The sequence below is a fragment of the Osmerus mordax genome, chromosome 14 (assembly GCF_038355195.1).
Source record: "Osmerus mordax isolate fOsmMor3 chromosome 14, fOsmMor3.pri, whole genome shotgun sequence".
Lineage (NCBI taxonomy): Eukaryota > Metazoa > Chordata > Actinopteri > Osmeriformes > Osmeridae > Osmerus > Osmerus mordax.
The window spans coordinates 5,342,889-5,365,367 of NC_090063.1; the positions used below are offsets into that span (position 1 = coordinate 5,342,889).

The window sequence follows — 22,479 nt, forward strand, 5'->3', positions numbered from 1 at the left end:
CCAAAACCCAGACCAATCACGCCTACGCCAAGTTTGATAAATGTGAGTTTGTTAACTATAGTCTGTTCCTTGACTCTAACCACCACCAATACTGTCAGAACTATGCACTTTTTATGTACTTTCTATATGAAGTATTTGTATTTCACAGTTGGTATTTCTTTAAATTAACTTAAATTACTGAAGTTTGTTTAAAAAACACATTCAATTGAAAACCCACAGGATGGTACTTAGTAAAAAACTATTATTTCTGATTTCTGAGGTCTGAGTTGTGTGAGGCTCTGGCTGAATAGTTTTCCCTGTAGTGAAGCAGGAAGCCCCGCCTGTCCATCTGCATGGCATCTTGCCTAGTTTATGTTAAACAGAACATGTCTGTATTGGTAAACTGCGGCTGTGCCCAGTATCCTGGTCAGACCAGAAATACAGCTGCTGTCACTGCTGAGGAGTCACCTGCGGCTGTGTAACCAATCACTGTTCAGGTTACAAAATAATGGAGCCATGTCAACTGAGGAACAATAACAGCCCAGGATATGAGCTGGGTCTGAAGCGGGGGCAGGGGCAGGGGCAAGGTTAATAGCTTGCACATGAGGGAGAGGACACAAAAGAACAGCACTCCTGTTACCAACTAGCCCCGAGCCCTTAGAGAGGGCCATCATTGGTGATCACTATGCTTTTACCATATTATACGCATGCACTACACACACCACAGCACTGCAATAACACACACACACACACAAGCACACACACATCTCAACCACGCCAAACACACACTTCCAGTACAGCTGCCCTCCGAGTTCTTGTCTAAGGCTGAGGTGTGACTGGGCATAACTGAGGGAGACAAAGACTGAAGGCCTCTCTTTCCATTGTGTCTTTAACCAGTCTCTTTATATCCAGTCTCTCTCAACTATAATCTCTCAGCATATCAGATATAGTATTTTATCCATGTATAACGTTCACTTTTTGTCATTTGATTTGACCATTAATTATTTCATGAATTCCATGAATCATTGACATAGTAACTCAATTCTATGTATCCACAAATCAATATCACTGTCACAAAGGACACTAAGGAGTTGCGGTCGATGTGCTGTAACATTGTCTGATTCTATTTGCCCACCAGGGTCGTTGTGCGAGTGTGGAACCACGAAGACCTGCAGAGGCTGGGAGTCCCATTCGTTGTTCTGGTAGGTGATGTCGAAGCCTTGCTTCCATACCCCCCCGTCAGGGTTGTCAAAGGTCAGGAGGTCATACACGTCCAGTAGCTGGAGAGGAGAGAGAAGAGCCAATATTTAAACCTCTTGTTTACATCCTGTGCAGGTTACATGGACATCTCTCTAACAGAGGTTCAACAGTTATTGAACTCCATTTATTTGTATTGTGATATTTTCAAAAGGTTAATGTCCTAGGGTTGATGTTTGGGCAAAATGATTGCACAAAACAACCACCAAAACAGGACCCACTATCCTTATAAGAGATCCCCCAAGATGTGTTAACTCCTATTGGACTATCTTTGACTGGATTGGGAGAGTTAGTACTTAATTAATACTGATTATAAGACTTCTAATTCCAATCCATGTGACAGGTTAAGCACACACTATGAAAAAGAGAGAGAGAAAGAGAGAGAATAGGAAAGAAAAAACGGTTTGAGTACCTGTCCGTTATCATGCATAAAGACTAACCTGGACTCCCTCAGCAGGTTTGGACACCTCCCTGGAGGCAAAGCGGCAGTCGTCGGGGTCGACAGGCAGGACCAGGGGAGGCGAGGGCAGCAGGTCCGGGTAGGTGCCCTGGCTGACATTGCCCTCCCTGCCGTCCTTCACCTGCTCCTTCAGGTTGATGACCGAGTCTCTGATGTTGCCGATGATCTCGTTGTTCTCTGCCAGGAGCCTCTCCAGATGGTCTATCTTGTCCTGCAAGTAGGAGAGCTGGCCCTGGGGGGGAGGGGGGGGGCGACATGTTTAAGGAATGCTCCAAAAAAAGGAGACATCATTTAGACATTGGACTCAGAGTACAGCTGTTGATGCTGCCCTGGGAGCTATGGGGAGGAGATGGAACACCACTGCATAGAAGGGCAGCTATACACGTTGACAATGCCTCATGTGACACTTCTTTGTGTGTTCGCTGGAAGCATAAAGGAAGGGGAAGGCAGCCAGTTGATAAGCTGGGACAGGATGCATGTCAAAGCCCTTTCAAATATCATGTTCCATTAAGTGATCAATTCATCTGTTAAGTCCTATCCGGTAGCGTGTTTGCTCAGACTCTGTACATTTTTCACCAGCTATGACAAATCCCTCTTTCTCTCTAAAACTAAACTTAACAAGACCTGTGATCGATTGTGGGGAGGAAGGGCTGCTCTCTCCACCCTGAAATGCTCATTCTCGTTGGACTCTCCAGGAAGTCACGCGTTTCATGGTCGTCGATTGGAACTCTCCCTCTCGGTAGTTGACACGTCTTTTTAAAATGCAACAGCAAGGAAACATGTAGTCCACCGTTTACATATTATGAGTCCCCCAGTAAGAACAGACAATGAATGACACAGACTCACGAAATACAAGACAAGACAGTTGAAGCCAGTCAGTTGGTTACCCTACCAAACCTACTAGATAAACAGATGTGTAAAAAAAAAAAAAAAGCAGTGGAAAAACTTACATTTGGAAACTTATCTCCTCCGTTGCTTGGGTTTTTAGAACGATCTAATTGAAGGTGATCCAGCATCAGGTACAACGAAAATACAACTACACAAAATATGGCACTTCCAAAAACTGTGAACTGACGACTAAGCTTCATTCTTTGCTATATTACAGAAACAATTTGTAAAAAATAAATTAAAGCATAATGGTGCCTACGTAGTGAGACTTCCAGTTCAGCCTATTCCTTGACTCCGTAAAAAGGAAGAATGTCACTAGACTAAAACCAGCTAAAAGTTGTATAATCCGTCTTGATGTCGGCTATTGCAATGGGATTGTTCATTTTCTTCAGCCCGTTAAACTTTGAGAGATCAATTTAATTTGACAGACGACATCCCTGTAGCCTAAATGCAGTTTACATTTGGCGATTCGCTTGATTCGGGACAGCAAAGATCACTTGGATCAGTGCCGACGAAAACTCGTCCTTCCTGTATTTGCTTTCAGTTAAAAATTAAGTGGGTAAGCGAAAAACAAGGTATGATCGGGCGCCGCCTACTGACTTGATACTTTAGTTGGGGTTGTCCAGGTTAGGTAGCCTAATCCTATGCGTAACTTCAGTTGCCAACTGCAGACACACCATGCGTAAAACGTTGCCATTTAGTTCTCCGGGCACTGACCGTCTCCAGTTGAGTTTCCAAACCAAAAACCACCTCTCCCAATAATTACGTTTTTTGTTTTTTTACCAAAAGTTTGTAACACATCACATCTAGCGTTGGTTATCTGGGGAATCACAGTAGTGATCCAAAGTCCAAGGTTTCTACATGGATTGTATTTTGATAAAGGCTATCGTTCCTGAAACATCTGGAGTTAAACTGAGAGAAAGTGTTCCAGATGTGCAGCCATGTCATGACAAATATAGCCAAACAGCATCTGTAGAAAGATGTTCTCCCGACAAAAATATCATATCTGCGTCCATGCTTGTCATGGACATGTTATAGACTAACAACTAGAAATAAATCCACTAGGCTAAACGTTGTATTGGTTTGCATAAACAAACTACAACCGCGCAAACTCATCTGTCGCGCTGGGGAAAAACCTATCCTACAGCCCTCTCTTTCTACAGGCTGTAGTTTGATACAAGAGAACTCGGTACACGCCTCCTTTGACATCATATGATGACGAAAATATGTAGCCCAATTATTTAATGCAGGGAAAGAGCGTATAAAACAATATTGTAGCCTAAGAACAGTGTTGCAGTGGTGACATTTGCTGAAATTTACATTATTTGAAGTTAGGTGTGTAGGCTATGCAATATCGGCATACTCCTCCACATACCCTGCACTACACTAGCCTACCGATGTCAAGAACATATTATTTAAAAACAGAAATATTTTTCCCAATAACAATTTTTACATTTGAAACTGACTGTTCAGTACCTATGGTATGAGATATGAAAGTGATTGTGGTTTGTTTCGTTTGTCTCTATAAACCTCAGGAATTTATAGTCTAATTGAAACAACTAGGGCCTGGTGTTGTACAGTAAGTTATGTGTTTAAGTGTAGGGGGGGGGGGGGGGGGGGTGATAGGGTTGTCTAGGTATAAACAACATACATTGTATAGGCCCTACAATTTTTCAGTAGTCCTACGTGTGTGCATATGTGTGGGAGAGAGATAAAGAAAGAGACAGACAGAGAGAAATAGAAAGACATAGTGGTGGGATATAGTTCGGTTAATGTATCGGTTTATTATACTGCACAACAAACATTTTGTGTGATCGGTGGTCTTCAGGCATTGCGCTACTTACACGTGCCATTTAAATACTTTGGATTGAGTTCATGTCAGCTAATGGCCGATTGGTGAAAACGTAGTCATATGACAAATGTTTGCTAATGACGTAGCGTACTGGCTGGCTAGGCACAGTGACAGGTTGGGGGAAGTGTCGGACGGACGGAGATAGCTAACCAGCTAGCACGCCTGTAGGACAGGTAATGCCACCTCATTGTGTTAATTATGTTTTTATAGATACTAGATATAGTTTTGAAGCAAATATACCTAGCGCGTTTTTGTTTGATTGCTTGCAGTGGGACCATTCCGCAGCGACGCTAACAATAACAGTAGATGCATTGTTGATTAGCAGGCTAGTATTATTAGCTAGCTAAAGAGGAAGCCCTATCTCTAACATAAAGCGAGCAACTTTTGAGGAGGCCATTTCCAAGATGCATAACTTAAATGTCATCCTTAATGGCGAGAATATGTTCAAGTAATCAAGTGGGGTTGCTATCGTGCAAGCTAATATGACTCCAGTGTGACAACTAGCTAGCGAAGTGTAGCTAGCTAACCTACCATTGAAATAAACTTTCTTTGATTGCTTGCTAAGACAACGGTAGCTAACAATAGGATGCTAACTAACTAGCTAGTTTTCACATTACCAAATCATGCCTACAATTTTGCTAGCAGCTAGTCTGGCTAATATATCAAACTAGGAACTAATGGTTTAAAAAAACATTTCAATATGAATAATGATATGCACTGTGCCATTGATGACAGTAGCTAGCATGCTAACTACCCTTCTAGTTACGAGTTAGGTTGCAGGCTAGCAAGCTAGGGGTGGGATTACTTAGGGAGCTGTAAGCAATCTCTTGTAGGCCTATTAACTAAGTGCATAGAAATGCCAACGGGGGGTGTCCAAATCAGTTTGGTCTTACAATGGCCCCTTACACGCCCTTTCATATTACGATGTGATACTCTTTGTCACATTTTGCCAGTGTTCAAAACATGTTGTGTCTCTGTCTGCAGTGATGGGTCAGGAAGCTGGCAAGCCAGCTTGGCCCAAACCAGCTGGAGGATACCAGACTATCACAGGGAGGAGATATGGCCGGAGACATGCTTATGTCAGCTTCCGGCCCAACTCTGCCAAGCACCGCAGTGGAGTCGGCGTGGAGTGGACGGATACAGAACTAAACACAGTCCACAGAGAACCATCCCTAGGTCCGATCATCACCGTATATTATTTAGCATCTCTTCAGATTAAAGATCATTTATGAATGATGTAATGCAATTATAGTCTCCTAGTTTGGTTAGAGGGGAACTTAATTTAGCCCTGAGTGGAGAGGGAACAGAATACGTTTTGTACAAGGCAACAGCACACTGTAACTGCTTATAGGTTCTCAAGACTGATCGCATTTAAAGGGGCCAGCTTGCTGTCAGTGTAGTGCCTGCAGCGCCCTACCCTACCACTAGAGGGCTATGGTAGATTTATTCTATGACGTGGAATGCAGTGTGAGCAGCTAAGCCTATAAACCCTTTATTCTACTCCATAAACGATGGCTGGCTGCTGGGGCTGGTGCATGCCACCTGATAACACCCAGCAAGCTACAGTACATCACAGCCCTTCTCACTTTCTCTTCCCTATTTCAAGCAGATTAGATCAATGTCATGTGAGGCTAATTGTTTGACTTGAGTGTGATTGGCTCTCTTCAATGTCTAACTCTCTCTCTCTCTCTGCTTCTCCCCCACCAGCTCCGAAAGGGAACATTTCTTCCATGCTCCAAGCCATCCTCCCCATGTCATCCAACGTTGTACACCCAGAGCTGAAACCTAAGTCAGGCAATGAGGCTTCCGGGAAGAAACAGTTATCCAGGAGGCCTGCAGAGGCCCCGTCCGTCCTGTACAAGAAGCTGAGGAGCGAGCAGACTGGTGCAGGAGTCGGTGACCATGAGCACAACACGGAGAAGAGCTCAGAGGCCAGCGCCTGGCCCGTACCCGAGGAGGAGGACGCTAATGTGGCTAACGCTAGTGTTGCTAATGCTAGTGTGGCTAACGCTAGTGTTGCTAACGCTAGTGTGGCTAATGCTAGCGCGCTGAGCTTTGTAAATATAGATTCCTATGAACCAGACAGCAGTGGGGGGGAGGAGGAGAGCCCTGGGTCGGACCCGTCTCTGGGGCTGCAGAGGAGACTGGACGACATGATTTTTGAGCTGGGGAAGGAGTTTGACTATCTTAGCGGCTTGCACTCGTATTTGTACACAAAATCCTGTGAAGGGACGGATTGTCTTGTCAAAGACCCAGCAGTAAAAGACTTGTCAAACTCCTCTGACCCTGAGGACACTGTCCCTCAGAGGAGTTCCCCAGAACAGACTGGACATACTGAGTCCGATCAGACTTTAACCAGCCCTGGTTCTCCGGGGGAATGTGCTGCCGGCCTACCCCCGGTCTGCCTCATTGGGTCTGGGAACGACACAGAGCAAACGGGGCCGTCCCAGACAGAGATGGTGGTCCGACCCAAAATCCGAAAGCAGACGAGCGAAACTCACCTGGAGAAGAGGAAGAGCTCTTACGGCGAGGAGGAGAAGTCGCACAACAGCGGCTCCTCTGGGAGAACGGCTGCCGGCGGTAAGACCAAGTGCGTGTCAGCGCCGCCGTTCTTCCTGACGCAGACGGAGAGGCCTAACCATGACCTCCTGTTCAGTTTCCCGCTGGCAGATTGTGCTGGGGTCATCCCGATAGAGAGGAGGGGGGGGGGGAGGAGGGAGGCAGAGGAAGGCTATAAAGTCAGCTCTGATGAAGAAGAAGAAGAAGAAGAAGAACTAGAAGACATCTGGGAGGACCTGGACTTCAATGACAAGTGTGCTCCTTTCATGAAGGCCGAGGAAAGGTATAATGATAATAATGTGTTTATTTAGCAGATTTTGTTTTGTCCAAAGCAATGTGCAGGTTGTGGATGGGTGGTGGAATATAAACCCAAAACCTTGTGATCCGCAGTCAAATGCTCTACCACTGAGCTCTACCTATCTCCCTAATTATCAAACAGCCACTAATGAAGTAAATATGCTTTAATGAGGTGCTTGTGACATGATAAAAAGCCATTCAGAAATAAATACACCTATTCAGAGAGAGCAAGACGTATCATAATTAAACTGAATCTCGTCTGTAAACAACACAAAACATCATAGTAATCTCCCTGAACTGGTTCCGAGCCCTATGCTGTGTATGAAGTCGGGCTGGAACTAATGTCTGCAGTTAAGCCCCTTCATGAGTGTTAGTAGCTCGGGGCGTGCCGCTGTGTCAGGATTGAGGGAGCAGAGGTTTCTAGCGGCACGTCTGTGTTCGTTGCTAAGGCCTGCGTTAAGGAGCTTAGCTGGATGATAACTAGGTGGACTTGCGTGTGCCGGCGTGTGCGCTCTTGATTCTATGCGTGTGTGTGTGTTGCTCGGCCACAGCTCTGAGTGCAGTGAGGGGGAGTGGTCGGCGTCATGGACGTCGGACTCCGGGCTGGAGAAGGGCCGTGGCTCCAGTGAGGAGAGCTGGGAGACCCTGCCTGGCTTGGAGGAGCTGCAGGCCCCCAGCAGTGGTCTGGACCCCTCCACCCAGCCCTCAGGGTGAGTGGTGCAGAGATGGTTCAGCCATAGTATAGACTTGCTGGTTGTTTTACACATCCAGAACTGTGGGCTATGCTTCACAGTGCACAGCTGGATGTAGTGACTGAACATGCATCCCAAGCTCCTGAGAACGGAGGCTCTCTTTAAGTCCTGGTCCATATGCGAGGCGAGCTGATTCGGTCTCTCGTCCTGGTCCACGTTTGAAGCTGAGCTGAGTTTGTTTGTGGTTGCCCCTCAGGGAACAGGCGCCCCTGGAAGAGGGGGAGGTGCCCTGGCTGATGTACAACGAGGAGACGTGCAGCTCCAGTGACGAGGAGGACCCCGAGGGCATGAGCCACTTCGTCCACCCGGGCCTCTTCATCCTGGACGGGAATAACAACCTGGAGGACGACTCCAGCGTGAGCGAGGACCTGGATGCGGAGTGGAGGTGGGCAAGAACTAACGAACGCACCCACCCACCCCGTTGTTCTGTTGGAGAATGTATCAATGGACAGGATGAGGAGCAGACGTGTGACCTCTCCCTTAGTAGAAACCCACGCTCTCCCTTACTGCTAAGACAAATACAGAAAACAAATGCACCCAAATCCGAGTGGAGGTGTAAAAGAAACTCACCCAATGTAGCAGAGCGCAACATACCACCGGTGAAGGGCGAGGACTCTTTTTTTTTTTTAAGTAGGATGCTGCCTGCTACTGACGTGTTTGCTGTTGTCCCGTCTACTGCAGGTTGCTGGATGACTTTGGCGAGGGTTTCGGCATGGCCCAGGCCATCTCCTACGTGGACCCACATCTGCTCACCTACATGGCCCTGGAGGAACGCCTGGCACAGGCTATGGAGGTAGAGAGGGGCGGAAGGAGGATGGATGGATGGATAAAGGATTTCATGAGCGAGAGAGGGAGGCATGGCTCGCAGGATATTGCCGCTCACTCTTTTCAGTTTTGAAACATCCGGCCATATTGTGACCAAGCTACTATTTAACACTGCCCAGCGCTATCACTGTCCCATGTCAATGTGAAATGACTGTGAGTGTTTGCATACCTGTGTGTGTGTGTGTCCAGGCTGCCCTAGCCCACCTGGAGTCCCTGGCCATAGACGTGGAGCAGGCCCACCCTCCTGCCACAGAGCAGATGATCGAGTGCCTGCCCCAGATCCCCATGCAGGATGACTTGAGCGGTAAGACGACAGCAGCTCCCACTTCCTCCCTCACACCCCATCCATCTGAAATCTATACATAGGCTTATGAGCTGTGTACCAAATGGATTTGTGTGTATGCAGCGTGAGTCAGTCCCTCAGCCCGCCTGTGACTGGTTGCTACTATGCGCTGTAGATCTCAGGCTCGTTAGTCTGCGTTCAGACCCGTCTTGTTTGATAAGTGACCCGGAGAGCACATCACTACCCCTTCTGTCTTCTTGGAGATATCCCTCAGCTTCACGCCGCGCCTTAGCACTGGTGGCGTATCCATCCGCTGACCCCGGCCCCGTCTTGCCGGTGGTGTTTGCTAAGAGAGAGGGATGGAGCGCGGAGATGCAGGAATAACTAGCGAGTCGCACACTGTCGCCTTCACGGGAGAACTGATAGGCAGAGCATGCAAATTAGAGGGAGGAGAACATTCCCTCACTCCCGAGACGTTAGTCAAGTTTACAGCGCTGCGTGTACCCATGAATAAATCAGAAAATAACAGAAAAAAAGCGGTTTATCACGACTCGTGTCGCTGTGAGGAAGGGTTCCATCTGGGCGGAAGCGTGCGACAACATGCCGGTGTGGGCCGCTGCAGACGGGGTTTGATGGATTTCTGCCTCATCAGACTTTTGATTACTTCTTCTGTGCCCGTGTCACTCTGACGCTCCTCATTCCTCTCCTATATGCTTCTCTCTTGTCTATTTCTCACACGCATTGCCCTTCTTCTTTGCTTCGCTCCCCTCTCTTCCTCTGTCTCTCATTGTCTTCTCTCCCTCTCTTTTTCCTTCTCTCTCTCTCTCTCTCCTCTCTCTCTCTCTCTCTCTCGTATCTTTCTCCTTCCTTCCCGACTCTCCAGGGCAGGAGCAGAGCTGTGCCATCTGCTGCTGTGAGTATGTCAAAGATGAGATTGCCACCCAGCTGCCATGCCACCACATGTTCCACAAGATCTGCGTGACTCTCTGGCTCCAGAAGGTAATGTGTGTGTGTGTGTGTGTGTGGCAGAGAGTAACAGAGAGCAAGAGACGGGTCTGTGTCAAGAGAGCTTGCATGTATAGAACTGTTCATTCACATAGCCCTGTCATTCCAAACATGGCATCCCTATGTGGTTAGTCTCTCCCAACCTGTCAAAATGTGAAGCTCTGCTCATGTTCAGTGTAGGACAATGACTTCCATGCTCTAACCTGTCTTCATGTCGAAAGAGGGGGGGGAAAGAAAGCCAAGGGATGATGATGATGATTATGGTCGTGGTGATGCTGGTTCTCCATCCATCTCTCTAGTCGGGTACATGTCCCGTGTGTCGTCACGTCCTGACGCCAGCACTCCCAGAAGCCCTGGCTCCTACTTCATTTGTGTCAGACCAGGACATCCCACCGTCCAATCACAGTGCGGCAGGAACGCGGTGAAGTCACAGGTGTCCAATCAGCAGTGGCTAGCATCCAGAAACACATAATAAAGAGGCCTCTGATGCGTTCACGGGAAAAAGAAAAAAAACCTAGCTGTTATTACTTTTCATTTCCTCTCTCTCAATGTAGCTCAATGTGTGAATGCGGCCACTCTTTTAGTTCTGCACAATGTAACAGTTCCTAGTTCGATGTCCCAACGTGACAGTTCAAGCTTATTTTCTGAGAAAATATTATCTGTATAATCTCAGTCTTTGTTATGAAAAGTGGATAATGATGGAGGTGGACTCGGGAAAGAAAAATATTGTTTCACTCACTTTTACATGCTTATTTTAAAAAAAATCAATAAATCACTGCTTATGTCACTTGTGTTGTACTAACTTCAAAATTCACTTTGATTCCTGTGTTGAAATAAAAATCAGTGGCACATGTTCCAATCGGCATCAACTCAATTACATTGAGGATAAAACAAACAATAAAAAGGTTTTTATTGCGTGTACACAGTATAAACATGAGGTTTGGACATCTAAAGGGACAAACCCACTCATCGTGAGGATATGGATGTTAAATGAAACAGAGCAATGAATGTCCTGTTCAACCACACTCCAACTGATACAACTACAAATTCAAATACTGGAATACTAAATGTCCCTCCAGTGCACTGTTCACAAGCTACATGACCTTTGTTCATTGTAAAACTAACTGGTAAGAGTATCATCATGACCAAAAGTGCAGTCGAAATAGAGGGTATACCTCAGCTCTTTAGGTTTAGGACTGAGCAACTCTCTTCAGAAGTCTGGAAAGGTTTTAGGAAAAGAAAGAAATGGATTGGCTTGGATGCTGTGAAGTTCATCAGAAAGTTGGTGCAACTAGACATACCCTTAAACCTGAAGTTCTTAAACGTGTTTACTGATGAACTGACAATAAGGAGTCTTGGCTTATTAACTGCTGTCTGGAATCATCCAGTCATGGTGGAAATACTAACAGTTCTGAACTGTGTCAACATGAGTGTTGGCAACATGAGTGTTGCCAACACTCCCAAAACACTGGCAAATGTTTCAATCCAACATCAGATGAGATCAAACTGAAAATGATACAAAAACACAAAGAACTCTTAAAAAAAAAATAACATTTTTAGTTTCTCAAATAAATAACGGTTACTAAACGTTTGGTTTTTATTTGCAGTTTAAACAAGAGTATCTTATTTGAATTCAGTCTACCAGTAGTTCTACAAAAAGAGCACCTTTCTGGAAGACTGGACACCTGTTCTATCAAAGAATGAAAGATACTACGAGAGAAACAGAGAGTTGGTGTTCAGAACCCCAACATGAACAAATGTCTGGTACATGTCTGGAATGCAGAATTGCCAATCGGGGTTCTATGACAATGACATCATTGAATGGCAGTTGCTTGTTTGTACACAATGAGGTCATGGCAGTTTGACATAGTGAAATGAGGCAGATGATAAAGGCAGGGTAGAGGAAGATATTCAGAATCTTTTATACATAAACTAAGAAAATGTACAAACAATCATGCAGATACAGATTCGAAACAGACCATGTTATCTTTATCGTATACATCACTTGGAAGAAGCTTTCCCATTGGAGGTGCAGAGAAAAAGTGATCCTCTTTTTTTTGCATGGTTGCATTTTCACCAGATTAGTGTTTGAAAAACAAAAGAGTAGAAAAAAACACAACCAAATATAACATCTACAAGTTATTTACAAAATACAGGAGGAGAAACATAGTATGGTGATATTTGAAAACAGGATAAATCCAACATTTTCATACAAGTACTAAGTGTTTGATGGTTCTACGTGGTGTTTCACAGAAGAGGCTTATCAAAGACACGTTTGGGCTGGCAGCACAAATGGCAGAAGGAGGCTGGTATAGAGAATAGGCGGCACCTCCCAGGTAGTGACAGGGCACAGAGATGGGCACAGGACATAGCAGAGGACCTGGTGTGACAGTACGGACACCAGCAGCTGGCCATCTTGCCTGGGTAAAGTTCTACCTGAACCACCTATGATGTCTTCATGGAAACAAGTCCAGGGCGAGATGGAGGAGTCTCAAGCTATGTTGAAGGAAGAGTCTTCTTGTTCTGTGTTTATAGTGAATGCAACAGTACATACCAACAGGTTCATGACTACGATCAACCGGATGTAGAAAAAAGTAAAGTAAAAAAAAAACACAAGGAAGTTGAGAGAAAAAAAACAGTCAGTTTTAAAAACTGGAAAACAGTCAGTCAAGGGCATGCAACAGAACAATGTTGTTGACCAACACGTGGAATTTACATTTCATGTAAATGATACATGATTGATACTACAGGTGTGATACATTATGACCTTTACTGAAGTCACAGACGAGAACGTAAGTTAACAGGCAGCACACCGAACACTTGAGAATAAAAGGATTCATAAGGTAAAATAATATTGATTACTAAATTAACATTTGTAACTTTCCTGTAAAAACAAAGGGCTTAAGAACTGAATTATTTGTTTTGTGGTAAATTATAATTAAGGCGGCCTTATTGGAATGTCTTTCACGTTTCAAATAAGAAATTTACATAAAAAGGTGACGAATTGCACCTGCCCTTACAGAGTTAACTTAACTTAAAGCCAGTAACACATATAGAGATGGAGACATTGAATTAATGTATGGAATAAAATTGAAATTCGATCTAAAATTACATTTAAAAAAGATATACTGTAGGGTCCAAAATGCCCCCAAAGGCCAGGGAACAGTCACATGACTGACACACATCATTAGCATTTCCTTGCTCCTAGGGAAGGGTGTGTGTGTCGTTGTCCTGACAATGCCTGAGTGAAAGAAATTAAATGGCTTTTGACAGAAAAGGCGCTCACTGTCGCTAGATTAATTCCTGGGCTTCTAATTGGCTGTAGACAATCCCTCTGATGTCAGCCACCAGACCATGATAATAATGTAAAAGAACCCCGTGCGATGGGGAGAGGGGTGCGTTTTGGTCAATGGAATACTGTAGCTATAGTAACGAAGCTAAAGCAGAGACATCGATCTCCATGGTAATGGCTCAATACAGTTGCATAGGCAAAAAAAGAAAAGAAAAAAAGAACAGTGATTTATTTTGTGTGAGAAAAAGTTTTGACGCACACTGCACTGTACAATCATGACTAGTAGCATCAAGGCTTTGATGTTGGGCATCTCTCTCTGGGTATCTGGGTGGGGGGTGGGGGGGGGAGTCCTGGGGACAGCAGCAGGGGAGAAGGTCCCCGTGCTCTGCCTGGCGAGGGCTTGACATTGGGGGGCTTATTTCTTTTTGACTGCGGCCAGGTCCTTCTGGAGGTCAGAGAACTTGGGCCTGTTCTCAGGCTTGTACTCCCAGCACTTCTGCATGGCTTTGTAAACCTCCTCTGGACATTTCTGTGGACAGGACATCCTGTAGCCTACAACACACACACACACACACAAACACACAGGGGTCAACATCATTACACTACTGGGATTGAAAAAGTTCCCCTCCACACAGTTGTCGCCAATCCTGCCAGATGAACAACCTTCCAAGGAAGAAAGGAAGGAAAGAAAGGAAGAATCTATCAGGATAATAAACATGTCTCACCTTTCTCCACCTGCTCCCGGGCCTGCTGATTGGTCATTCCGGGGTAAGGACACACCCCCAGGCTAAAGGTCTCCCACAGCAATATCCCGTAGCTCCAGACGTCGCTTTCTGAACTGTATCTCCCTAGAGATATCAACCAATCCATCAGTCCTATGAACCAATCTAACCATCCATAAGTCCAGCCATCTATCCATCCAAACCATCCACCCATCCATCCATCTTAACCGTCCAACCAACCAACCAACCAAGATAATCCATAATCAATGACTGTATCAAAACAAAACATGGCGTCTAACTCCCCGTCAAGGTGACTGAAACATCCCTCTATCCTAGTGTTCACTGCAGCCAACCAGTGTTGCACCCCTCCCCCCCCCCCCACCCCCCCTCCCAGCGTACCATAGTTGAGGGCCTCGGGAGCGGTCCATTTGATGGGGATCTGCTTGAGACCCGAGGAAGAGTATATCCCGTCATCCTCCTGCCTGGACATCCCAAAGTCACTGATCTTCAGCAGGTTGCTCTCCCCCACCAGGCAGTTCCTGGCAGCCAGGTCCCTGCAGGGGAGGAACGGGGCCGCAGCATCAGCACACACGTGTCGTGGGATGTGTGTGTGTGTGTGTGTGTGTGTGGAGTGCGTCGCGTGTGTGATGTGCGGAGAATCTCGTGTTGTGTTGTGAATCTCGTGATGTGCGTCGGATCTGTGGGTAGAGTACTTGTGCGTGCGTGCGTGTGTGTGTATAACGTGCGCATGTCGGTGTGAACCTGTTTGTCAGCATGCTAGATTGGAAAGGGAAGCAATCGAGGGCTGCAATCTGCCCCTCCTGCTAAACCGTGGTCCCCCCCCCATCGCCTCTCTATAATCGCCCGTCTTACACCTTCTCTGGTAATTTCCCAACAAGCCTCCCCCAGGCCTTTCTGCTGACTGCTTATTCTGGGGGCAAATTAACCTGTCACTCAAGAGATACTGCCCCACTGTGTGACGAAGGGGCAGCGCAGCACAGGTGATGCCATACCGTCCCTGCGCGAGCGCCGGAGAGAAATGCAGGTTTGATTACAGCAAGTCTCTCCGGGCTAGCGCTCCTATCTCCTCAGAAAAATACGTTTTCGCCCCGAAAACAATCATCTCAGGTGGGGGGAAGCGAGAGCAGGGCGCCCTGGGCCCCGTGTCATGGCTGACTGGCTGTTAACTAGATTAGACAGGAAGGACTTCTAACATTTCTCTCCCTCTCTCTCTCTCTCTCTCTAGCAGTCTCCATCTCTCTCTCTCCCTCATCTCTTTTCTCGCGGTTCCTCTCTTGCACATTTCTCTCCTTTGCATGTCCCTCGCTCTCTTTCCTCCTCTCTCTCATCTGTCTGTCTCTTTCTCTCGTTGTCAACTTTGCAGCATGAAGTGTCCCCAGGCAGGGTGTGGAGGTGGAGCGGGTCAGGGGGGAGGGCCAGAGGGGGAGGGCCAGAGGGGGAGGGACAGAGGGGGAGGGCCAGAGGGGGAGGGCCAGAGGGGGAGGGACAGAGGCAGGCAGAAGGGAGTCTGGGAAGATGTGGGGTGAGAGACGGCCTAAAAAACTCAAGACTGTTGAAGCTGATAAAACTGTTGACTGGCAATAGTGCATACCCTTGATGCAATAAGCTGCAAGGGTATGTACTGGAGAAGAAAAAAATTACCCAGTGTTTTAGATGATCTGTCAGTAAGGAGCAGGTCTGTACATGATTGATCGATGTTGGTTACGAGAATAGGATGACCCAGTAGTATACAAACAGATATAACATTGCCAATATAATACCAAGTAATTGTATTTGGGAAACAAAACACTATTTCTATAACTGGGCTATAAGGGTTTTCCAGAGATATAATTTTTGGATGAGATGATTGAACACAAAACTACTATAAAACTCACGAAAAAAAAAAAACATATAAAACGATATTTTAAGCAGGTTAGGGGTTTTATGAAACAGAACTGTGTAACCGAATATGTATCTGTATTGTTGTTGTTGAGTTTCAGAGGTGCAGCACAGCGCCAGACAGCGGAGAAGGCACGTGGCCCCACCTGTGGATACAGTTCTTGGCTTCCAGGTAGGCCATCCCTGCGGCAGCATCCAGAGCAAACTTCACCAGCTGCTTGGTCTTCAGGTCGTCCTTCTTCTTCCTCAGGAACGACAGGAAGTCCCCTCCTGGAGCCAAACAACAACAACAACATCAACAACATCATCAACATCATCAACAACATCAACAGGATTTGAATCGAATTGAGGAGGACCCCTTCAGGAAAAGGTTTTTCAAATCTTAAAAAGTGTCCAGGCTAGCGCTTGTGAGGTGATGTGCCGGACGTACCTGGCACGAGCTCCATGACGATGTAGATGGGTTGCCGCTGCGTGCACACGCCTATCAACTTCACTATGTTGGGGTGGTCGTACTGTTTTAAAATCCTTGGCAAACACAACCCAACACAGAGACACGTGTTAGGTCCTCGACAACAAGCCTGTCACCTAGTATCGCACCACTTAGATCTCGGGTAAGAGGTGGCTGTCGTCGTGAACCTCATGAATTGACAAACATTTGCTACAATTGAAAGCCTTTGTATGACTGGTGAGAAGGGGAGGGGAGGGAACGCAGAGCCACCTGGCCTCAGACAGGAACTTGATCTTCAGCTCCTGGGGGAGATCTTCCTTGCAGGTCTTCACGGCCACGGGCGTCTTGTCTCGCAACGTTCCTTTGAACACCTCGCCGAAGTTCCCCTGCGCAGGGGAGACGCCGAGGGGAGAATGAGACGGGGAATGGAACTGCAGGTGGTGTGAAACACGAACACAAGCCCAGACTGGTGGGGCTGACTGCTGCCATTGACAGGATGACTAACATACACGAGGTCAATCTAAATTAAGAGCATTTTTTTACTACGCTGGGTGAAACTTTATCAAACAAATACATAGAAGGATGTAGCTAATATTAGATATTCTTAAAAGAAATATTGTGACGATTATCTGTTAAATGTGAAGACCCCAGAACTGGACAGGGGGAATTCACCTTGCCAAGTAGCTCTCCCAGGATCACATCCTCATGGTTCAGGATCCATTTCTTGTCCTGGAGAGAGACAGAGAGAGAGACAGAGAGAGAAACAGAGAGAGAGACAGAGACAGAGAGAGAGAGACAGAGAGAGAGACAGAGACAGAGAGAGAGACAGAGAGAGAGACAGAGAGAGAGAGAGAGAGAGAGAGAGAGAGAGAGAGAGAGAGAGAGAGAGAGAGAGAGAGAGAGAGAGAGAGAGAGAGAGAGAGAGAGAGAGAGAGAGAGAGAGAGAGAGAGAAAAGAGAGAGAAAGAGAGAGAAAAGATTGCAGAACATTTCGAAATGAGAAGATGCTCAGCAGAAACAGAAGTGGCCAGAAAGACCAGGGTGTCCTCTGCTCTCTGATTGATCTCCAGCTGAAAGTCCAAGTTCCATATTGGACCAACTCAGCATAAGATCCGAACAGCATTCCCCTCACAGCGAGTCCCTATCTAACAATAATGTGTGTGTATAAAGTCCATTTAAAAGTACTTAGTGTCTGGAGGCCTCAGCAGTGCTGTAATGACAGCCATCGCTAAGGTTTTACTGGTAATAGCTGTGGTAATTAAAACCCCATTATGTTTCCGTGCGTCTGGCAGCTTGGGGCGCTCCCTAATCCTACTGAATAATCATCCTGGCTTCGGCTCCACTTTCCATCCAGACTGTAACACAGGACTGCATGTACACTCAGCTTCACCGTCAACCACAGAGATGACTGGATGAACCACGTCTGATGAGACGGATATTCCCGAGGCCTACGATGGGATAGGAGGGGGGGGGGGGGGAGGAGGAGAGGGGTTACCTTGACGACAGGGTTGAGGAGGACCACCCCGGACTTCTTGGTGATGACCTGCTTGGTGGTGTAGTGATGTTCTATCAGCTGAGGGATGGTGGGGAAACCAGTGCCTTCGAAACGATACTGATTCTGGGGGGGGGGGGGGGGGGGGGGGGGGGGGGGGGGGGGGGGGGGGGGGGGGGGGGGGGGGGGACAGAGAAGAGACCGTCAAACCATGAAAACATGCCTCACTCCGGGGCGGTGGCGTGGGGGGCGCGGGGGCCTCGGAGGGCTACGCCCGACAGGGTCCAGGTCCGCCGTGGGAACTCACATCGGCGAACTGGATGATGAAGTGGCGTCGCTGCGCGTCGGAGAAGACGGACAGGACGTACTCGCCCGGCTTCCCGTGGCTCTCGCGGACCAGGAAGTCGCCCTGCTGCTTGAGCAGCTCCTGGGCCTCCGTCCTGGGGATGGCCCCGTGGTACCACTCCTGCTCCCCCAGGGGCTTCTCACTGGTGGGGATCACGTCGAAGAACTGCAGAGGAAGACGGGGAGGACGGGGGTGCGTTAACGCTGGGGGGGGGGGAGGGCGGCAGGACAGGTGGGGGGTGGAGGCCTTGGTTGCGGTCCCCCTCCAAAAAAAAACGATGCGTGTGTGTTCGTCTAATGTCTGTCGGATTATACGATGCATCGCCCCCTCCCTGCTTCTCTCACCAGCAGACTAGTTGCCCGGGGTGTTAATCTTACCGAGGACGAGCCCAGCATTGACTTGGGAGAGCGGATGACAGACGCGATGGAGTGACGCAGGGTGTCCAGCTTTGAAACTCGACTTTTGTCCTGAGAAACAGAGGAGGAGCGAGTGAGTCGGTGACCTCGTATCAAACACACCAGCCCAAACAACTATGTTCAAACTGAGATACAGTCCCTGCCATAAAACGCCACTTCCTGCCCAAACTTCTTCCTTGTAATAATGATTAACAGAGGAACCCTCCTCTGTGGAAGTCCGTGTGTGTGTCAACACTGCCCCCTGCTGGTCTCTGCAGTCAAGTTCAGAACCACCAGATAACCCCTCTTCGCAGAGACTACATTTACATCGTATTCATTTATCCGACGCTTTGGACAAAAGCAACGAGTTACTGAACGCCACCAGAAACTCCCTGGATGTAAAAGCCAACACCAGAAAACGGTGTCACATTTCACTCCAGATTTCCTCTTAACACTCCCTTCAGGGCACTTAAAGAACGTTACCGTTCATTGACAGTACATTGCACATACTAGAACATGTACCTGAGTTCCTGTTGGACTCGGTCAGTCTACATGCAGTAATGTGGCAGCACTGACTGAGAGCTCTCGCCCTGCTCCCACACAGGAGGAGGGGACTTGGAAAGACATGAGTCACTGGGATGAACACTATCAGAGGGCTTAACGCAGCAGCAGGCCGGGGGGCCGCCTGGGTGAACACCAGCTATGTGGTCAGGATGGGGCTGAGAGAACGAGACTGGCCTCCTAGACCACATCCTGCTCTGCATTCTCAGAGGACAACAGTGATGAAGCGGATAATCATAACAAATAGAATTGGTTTTCCAGGTTACAAACCTGCTCTGAGAAGCTTCCATACAGTACTCTGCAAAAGTCTTAGGCACAAATACAAATGAATAAAAGTACATAAATGACATCATGAAAACGTTTTTTTCGAAATATTGCACTTTTATATTGCAGCACAAATAAAGAAGACCCCCAAAGACTATTCAAGAGAATATTCTTAGAAAAACATCTAGTGTGCCCGAGGCTTTTGCACAGTATCTCTGCAGACGCTCAAATCCCCAATAACCAAGTCCGAAACATGGATGGGCCTCACTCACACTGACCATGGAGTTGACGGAGCGCGCGTCGTCCTCGTAGTTGACCACGGGGGGCGGGTCCTTGCCCTCGTTCTCCTGCATCTTGTGGTGGAGCAGGTCCCTCTGGGCGCTCAGCTTGGCCTCGGAGCAGCGCAGCAGCTGCACCGTCTGCCTCAGCTCCTCCAGAGACTGCTTCTGACTGAGGAGCAGCACCGCACTGGGGGGGGGGGGGGGGGGGGTCCATAGAAAGACAGATTGAGAGAGAGAGAGAGAGAGAGAAAGAGAGAGAGGGGTCAGTAGAGAGACAGGCACACAAAGTATTTGAATATTCTATTGGACGGTAATACGACTTGATCCTCGAAGAAGGACGAGAGTGTGGGGGGGGAACCATACTCACACCTTTAGATTACAGGCATTACTGTCAGACTAACAACCCAGTTCAGCTGTTCAACAGACATGCCCAGGATTCATCCTGCCTTAAACTGCTCTCCAATGATCATGACTCCATGTCAGGCTTTCACCTCCCTGACGTGTCCAATCATATTTGTTGAACAAGAAACCCCACAACTAATATCTCTCTGTGTGTGTGTGTTACAACATCTTTGCCTGGCCTCACAATGATGATGATGGTATCCCGGCCTGTGCGCAGGATTGCCCAGCAGACCTTGAGCTATGTGCGATGTCTGGGCTCCAGGCAGACAGCCAGAGTGGGCCCTTTGTGCCCAGTCTGCCCCAGCGCCTGCACACATCATCCACATCCATGCTCACGGTCAGCTGCTGACCACAACACCACCCTTCCCAGAAACCCCCAGAACTGTACAGAAATATATACCATCTCCAGCACTTTAGAATCCTATGTAGTACTCTGGAACTCTAGGAACCTATTTAGAACCGTTTTAGAACCCTCCATTTCCCCCTGACTGTCCACAACTTTAACAATTGTTCCGAATTGTAGAATCCAGTTTGAAATTCCATAGCCATTAGAACATCATCTAGACCTTAAGGATATTGTTTTGAAATCTAGAACACCGACAATGAGGGTAGCGGTTCTCGGAGTGCGTCTCTGTGCTGACGACATACTCAGATTTCCGTTCACAGGTCTGGGATGACTCCTGGATCTTGTTCTCCAAGTCCTGCATGAGTTCCTCCTTGATGCGCAGGCTGTGCTGGGTCAGAACCAGCTCCTCTGAGGTGCACTTCAGCCTGAGGGCAGAGGTCAGGGGTCAAACAGCCATTCTTATTGGCTACGAAGCATTGCCATCATGAGATGATAAACAGTTTTGTCCCCACCCCCCCTGTATTCTGTATACAAATACTAAACTACTAAATGCAATCCGTCAAGCTCGGCTAGGGTCATTCTGGACTCACATGGCTTGTAAACTGTCCGCAGTCAGATTGTTCCACAAGATCTCGTTGGGTTGAAGATTCTCCGTTTCCTCCAGCAGGGAAACGTCAAACTCTACGTTCGGCTCTTTGGTGGTTTCTGGAGACCTGGGAGATTAGAGATCCAGTTGACCTTTCGTGTGTGATATTACTATAGCAACCCATCCCTCCTGAGACTGACCCCACATCTCAAAACAACAACGTCTTATGGACAGCTTACGATTCCGACTCACTTGTAGATCTCGATGAAGTGCTCGTATTCGGACACGGGGGTCGATCTGGTCGATGGAGGTGTGGATCTCCTTGTGAACCTTCACGATCTCGTCTGTCAACAGGCTGGTGATCTCACAGTACTCCTCCAGGATCCCCTTCCTGAGATGAGGAAGAGCAAACATCCACATAAAACATCAATCAATGAAAAAGGCTCATCGGTGAAACCTCCCTAGCAGGGAGCGCAGAAACGATGTGGATCGAAACCAGCCCCGTGACGGAACACGAGGTCCTTGCTCGACTCGAGGTTACGAATGATTTCCCAGAGTTGAACGGCTCTGCCCCCCGTGGACGCATCGCGAGCCGAACCCTCTCCCACTGACATCTGCCTCATCTTAGACGGCCGTGATTAAAAACTCAGCTTAAGCGGCATTCAGCATTCAGGAAAAAAACAAAACAAAGGGTGCCGCATACCAATAATCCCACAACAGCTATGAAGTTATGGGATTAGACCTTGCGCTGGATTTAATCACAAAGCAACCGGAACAGTAGATTGTGCGGGGGGGGGGGGGGGGGGGGGGGTGGGGGGGGGGGGGGGGGGGGGGGGGGGGGGGGGGGGGGGGGGGGGGGGGGGCGTCGCAACATTCCTCAGTCGTTGACACACTCACAGAGCGCTGATCATCTCTTCCTGCATCTTCTGCAGGGAGTCCAGTCAGCAGAGGCAGCGCCGTGTCGTGGTAGTGCGCCTGGTGCAGCTGGGCGCTCCGCACCGCCAGCACGTACTGGTTGTGCAGGTTGTGGAGCTTCATGGTGGCCTTGTCGTAGCGCTCCCGGGCCTTCTCTGGGCTCCTTGCCTGGAAGGGGACACACACAAACACACACACGACAAAGTGCATCCGTGACCGTCATTGTTTCCCGTGGTTCCACCTGTATTTACTGGCAGGTAGCGACCGCACGGCACGAGAGGACGCCGTCATCTCTTTTTCCAAAGGGGAGATCCCCCAGGAAGGTCCTCCTCACCTTTGACCATGCTTCCTTGTACTTCTCTTTGGCGCTGTGG

At 47.8% G+C, this 22,479-nt stretch overlaps 3 protein-coding genes across 4 annotated transcripts in view; 1 reads left to right on the forward strand and 2 right to left on the reverse strand.

Annotated features, from left to right (window-relative positions):
- man2a1 (mannosidase, alpha, class 2A, member 1) overlaps positions 1-3,111 on the reverse strand; it is a 21,958-nt gene extending 18,847 nt beyond the window's left edge. The window contains exons 1-3 of the mRNA XM_067249868.1: positions 2,647-3,111; positions 1,677-1,928; positions 1,115-1,259 (exon numbers count right to left, since the gene is read on the reverse strand). Of these exons, the coding sequence (XP_067105969.1) occupies positions 1,115-1,259; positions 1,677-1,928; positions 2,647-2,784 (535 nt within the window). The 5' untranslated portion in view covers positions 2,785-3,111. The remainder of the gene's footprint in view (positions 1-1,114; positions 1,260-1,676; positions 1,929-2,646) is intronic.
- Positions 2,661-10,944, forward strand: pja2 (praja ring finger ubiquitin ligase 2). 2 transcript variants are annotated; one of them, XM_067249870.1, is made up of 9 exons: positions 2,661-2,715; positions 5,421-5,612; positions 6,144-7,278; positions 7,844-8,002; positions 8,241-8,429; positions 8,726-8,837; positions 9,059-9,173; positions 10,036-10,151; positions 10,457-10,944. In XM_067249870.1, exons 2-9 carry the CDS (start codon positions 5,423-5,425, stop codon positions 10,580-10,582), a joined length of 2,142 nt encoding a protein of 713 aa, XP_067105971.1. In that variant the 5' UTR covers positions 2,661-2,715; positions 5,421-5,422; the 3' UTR covers positions 10,583-10,944. The 2 variants fall into 2 exon arrangements, with proteins under 2 accessions (XP_067105971.1, XP_067105970.1); XM_067249869.1 differs by lacking the exon at positions 2,661-2,715 and adding an exon at positions 4,551-4,609.
- Positions 10,945-11,050: 106 nt separating this feature from the next.
- Positions 11,051-22,473, reverse strand: fer (fer (fps/fes related) tyrosine kinase). The gene is given in 18 exon segments (XM_067250011.1): positions 11,051-14,001; positions 14,175-14,297; positions 14,571-14,725; positions 16,217-16,340; positions 16,501-16,595; positions 16,789-16,904; positions 17,191-17,247; positions 18,013-18,135; positions 18,317-18,520; positions 18,733-18,822; positions 19,854-20,043; positions 20,907-21,029; positions 21,195-21,317; positions 21,443-21,480; positions 21,482-21,581; positions 22,088-22,131; positions 22,133-22,273; positions 22,440-22,473. Coding segments are annotated over 17 exon segments (1,938 nt in total). The 5' UTR covers positions 22,229-22,273; positions 22,440-22,473; the 3' UTR covers positions 11,051-13,864.
- Positions 22,474-22,479: the final 6 nt, after the last annotated feature.

Excerpts from the sequence above, each read along its gene's own strand:
- pja2 (XM_067249870.1), top strand. The coding sequence starts at position 5,423 with ATGGGTCAGGAAGCTGGCAAGCCAGCTTGGCCCAAACCAGCTGGAGGA. Across the intron at positions 5,613-6,143 it reads CCACAGAGAACCATCCCTAG|CTCCGAAAGGGAACATTTCT; the intron begins GTCCGATCATCA and ends CTCCCCCACCAG. Across the intron at positions 9,174-10,035 it reads CATGCAGGATGACTTGAGCG|GGCAGGAGCAGAGCTGTGCC; the intron begins GTAAGACGACAG and ends CCGACTCTCCAG.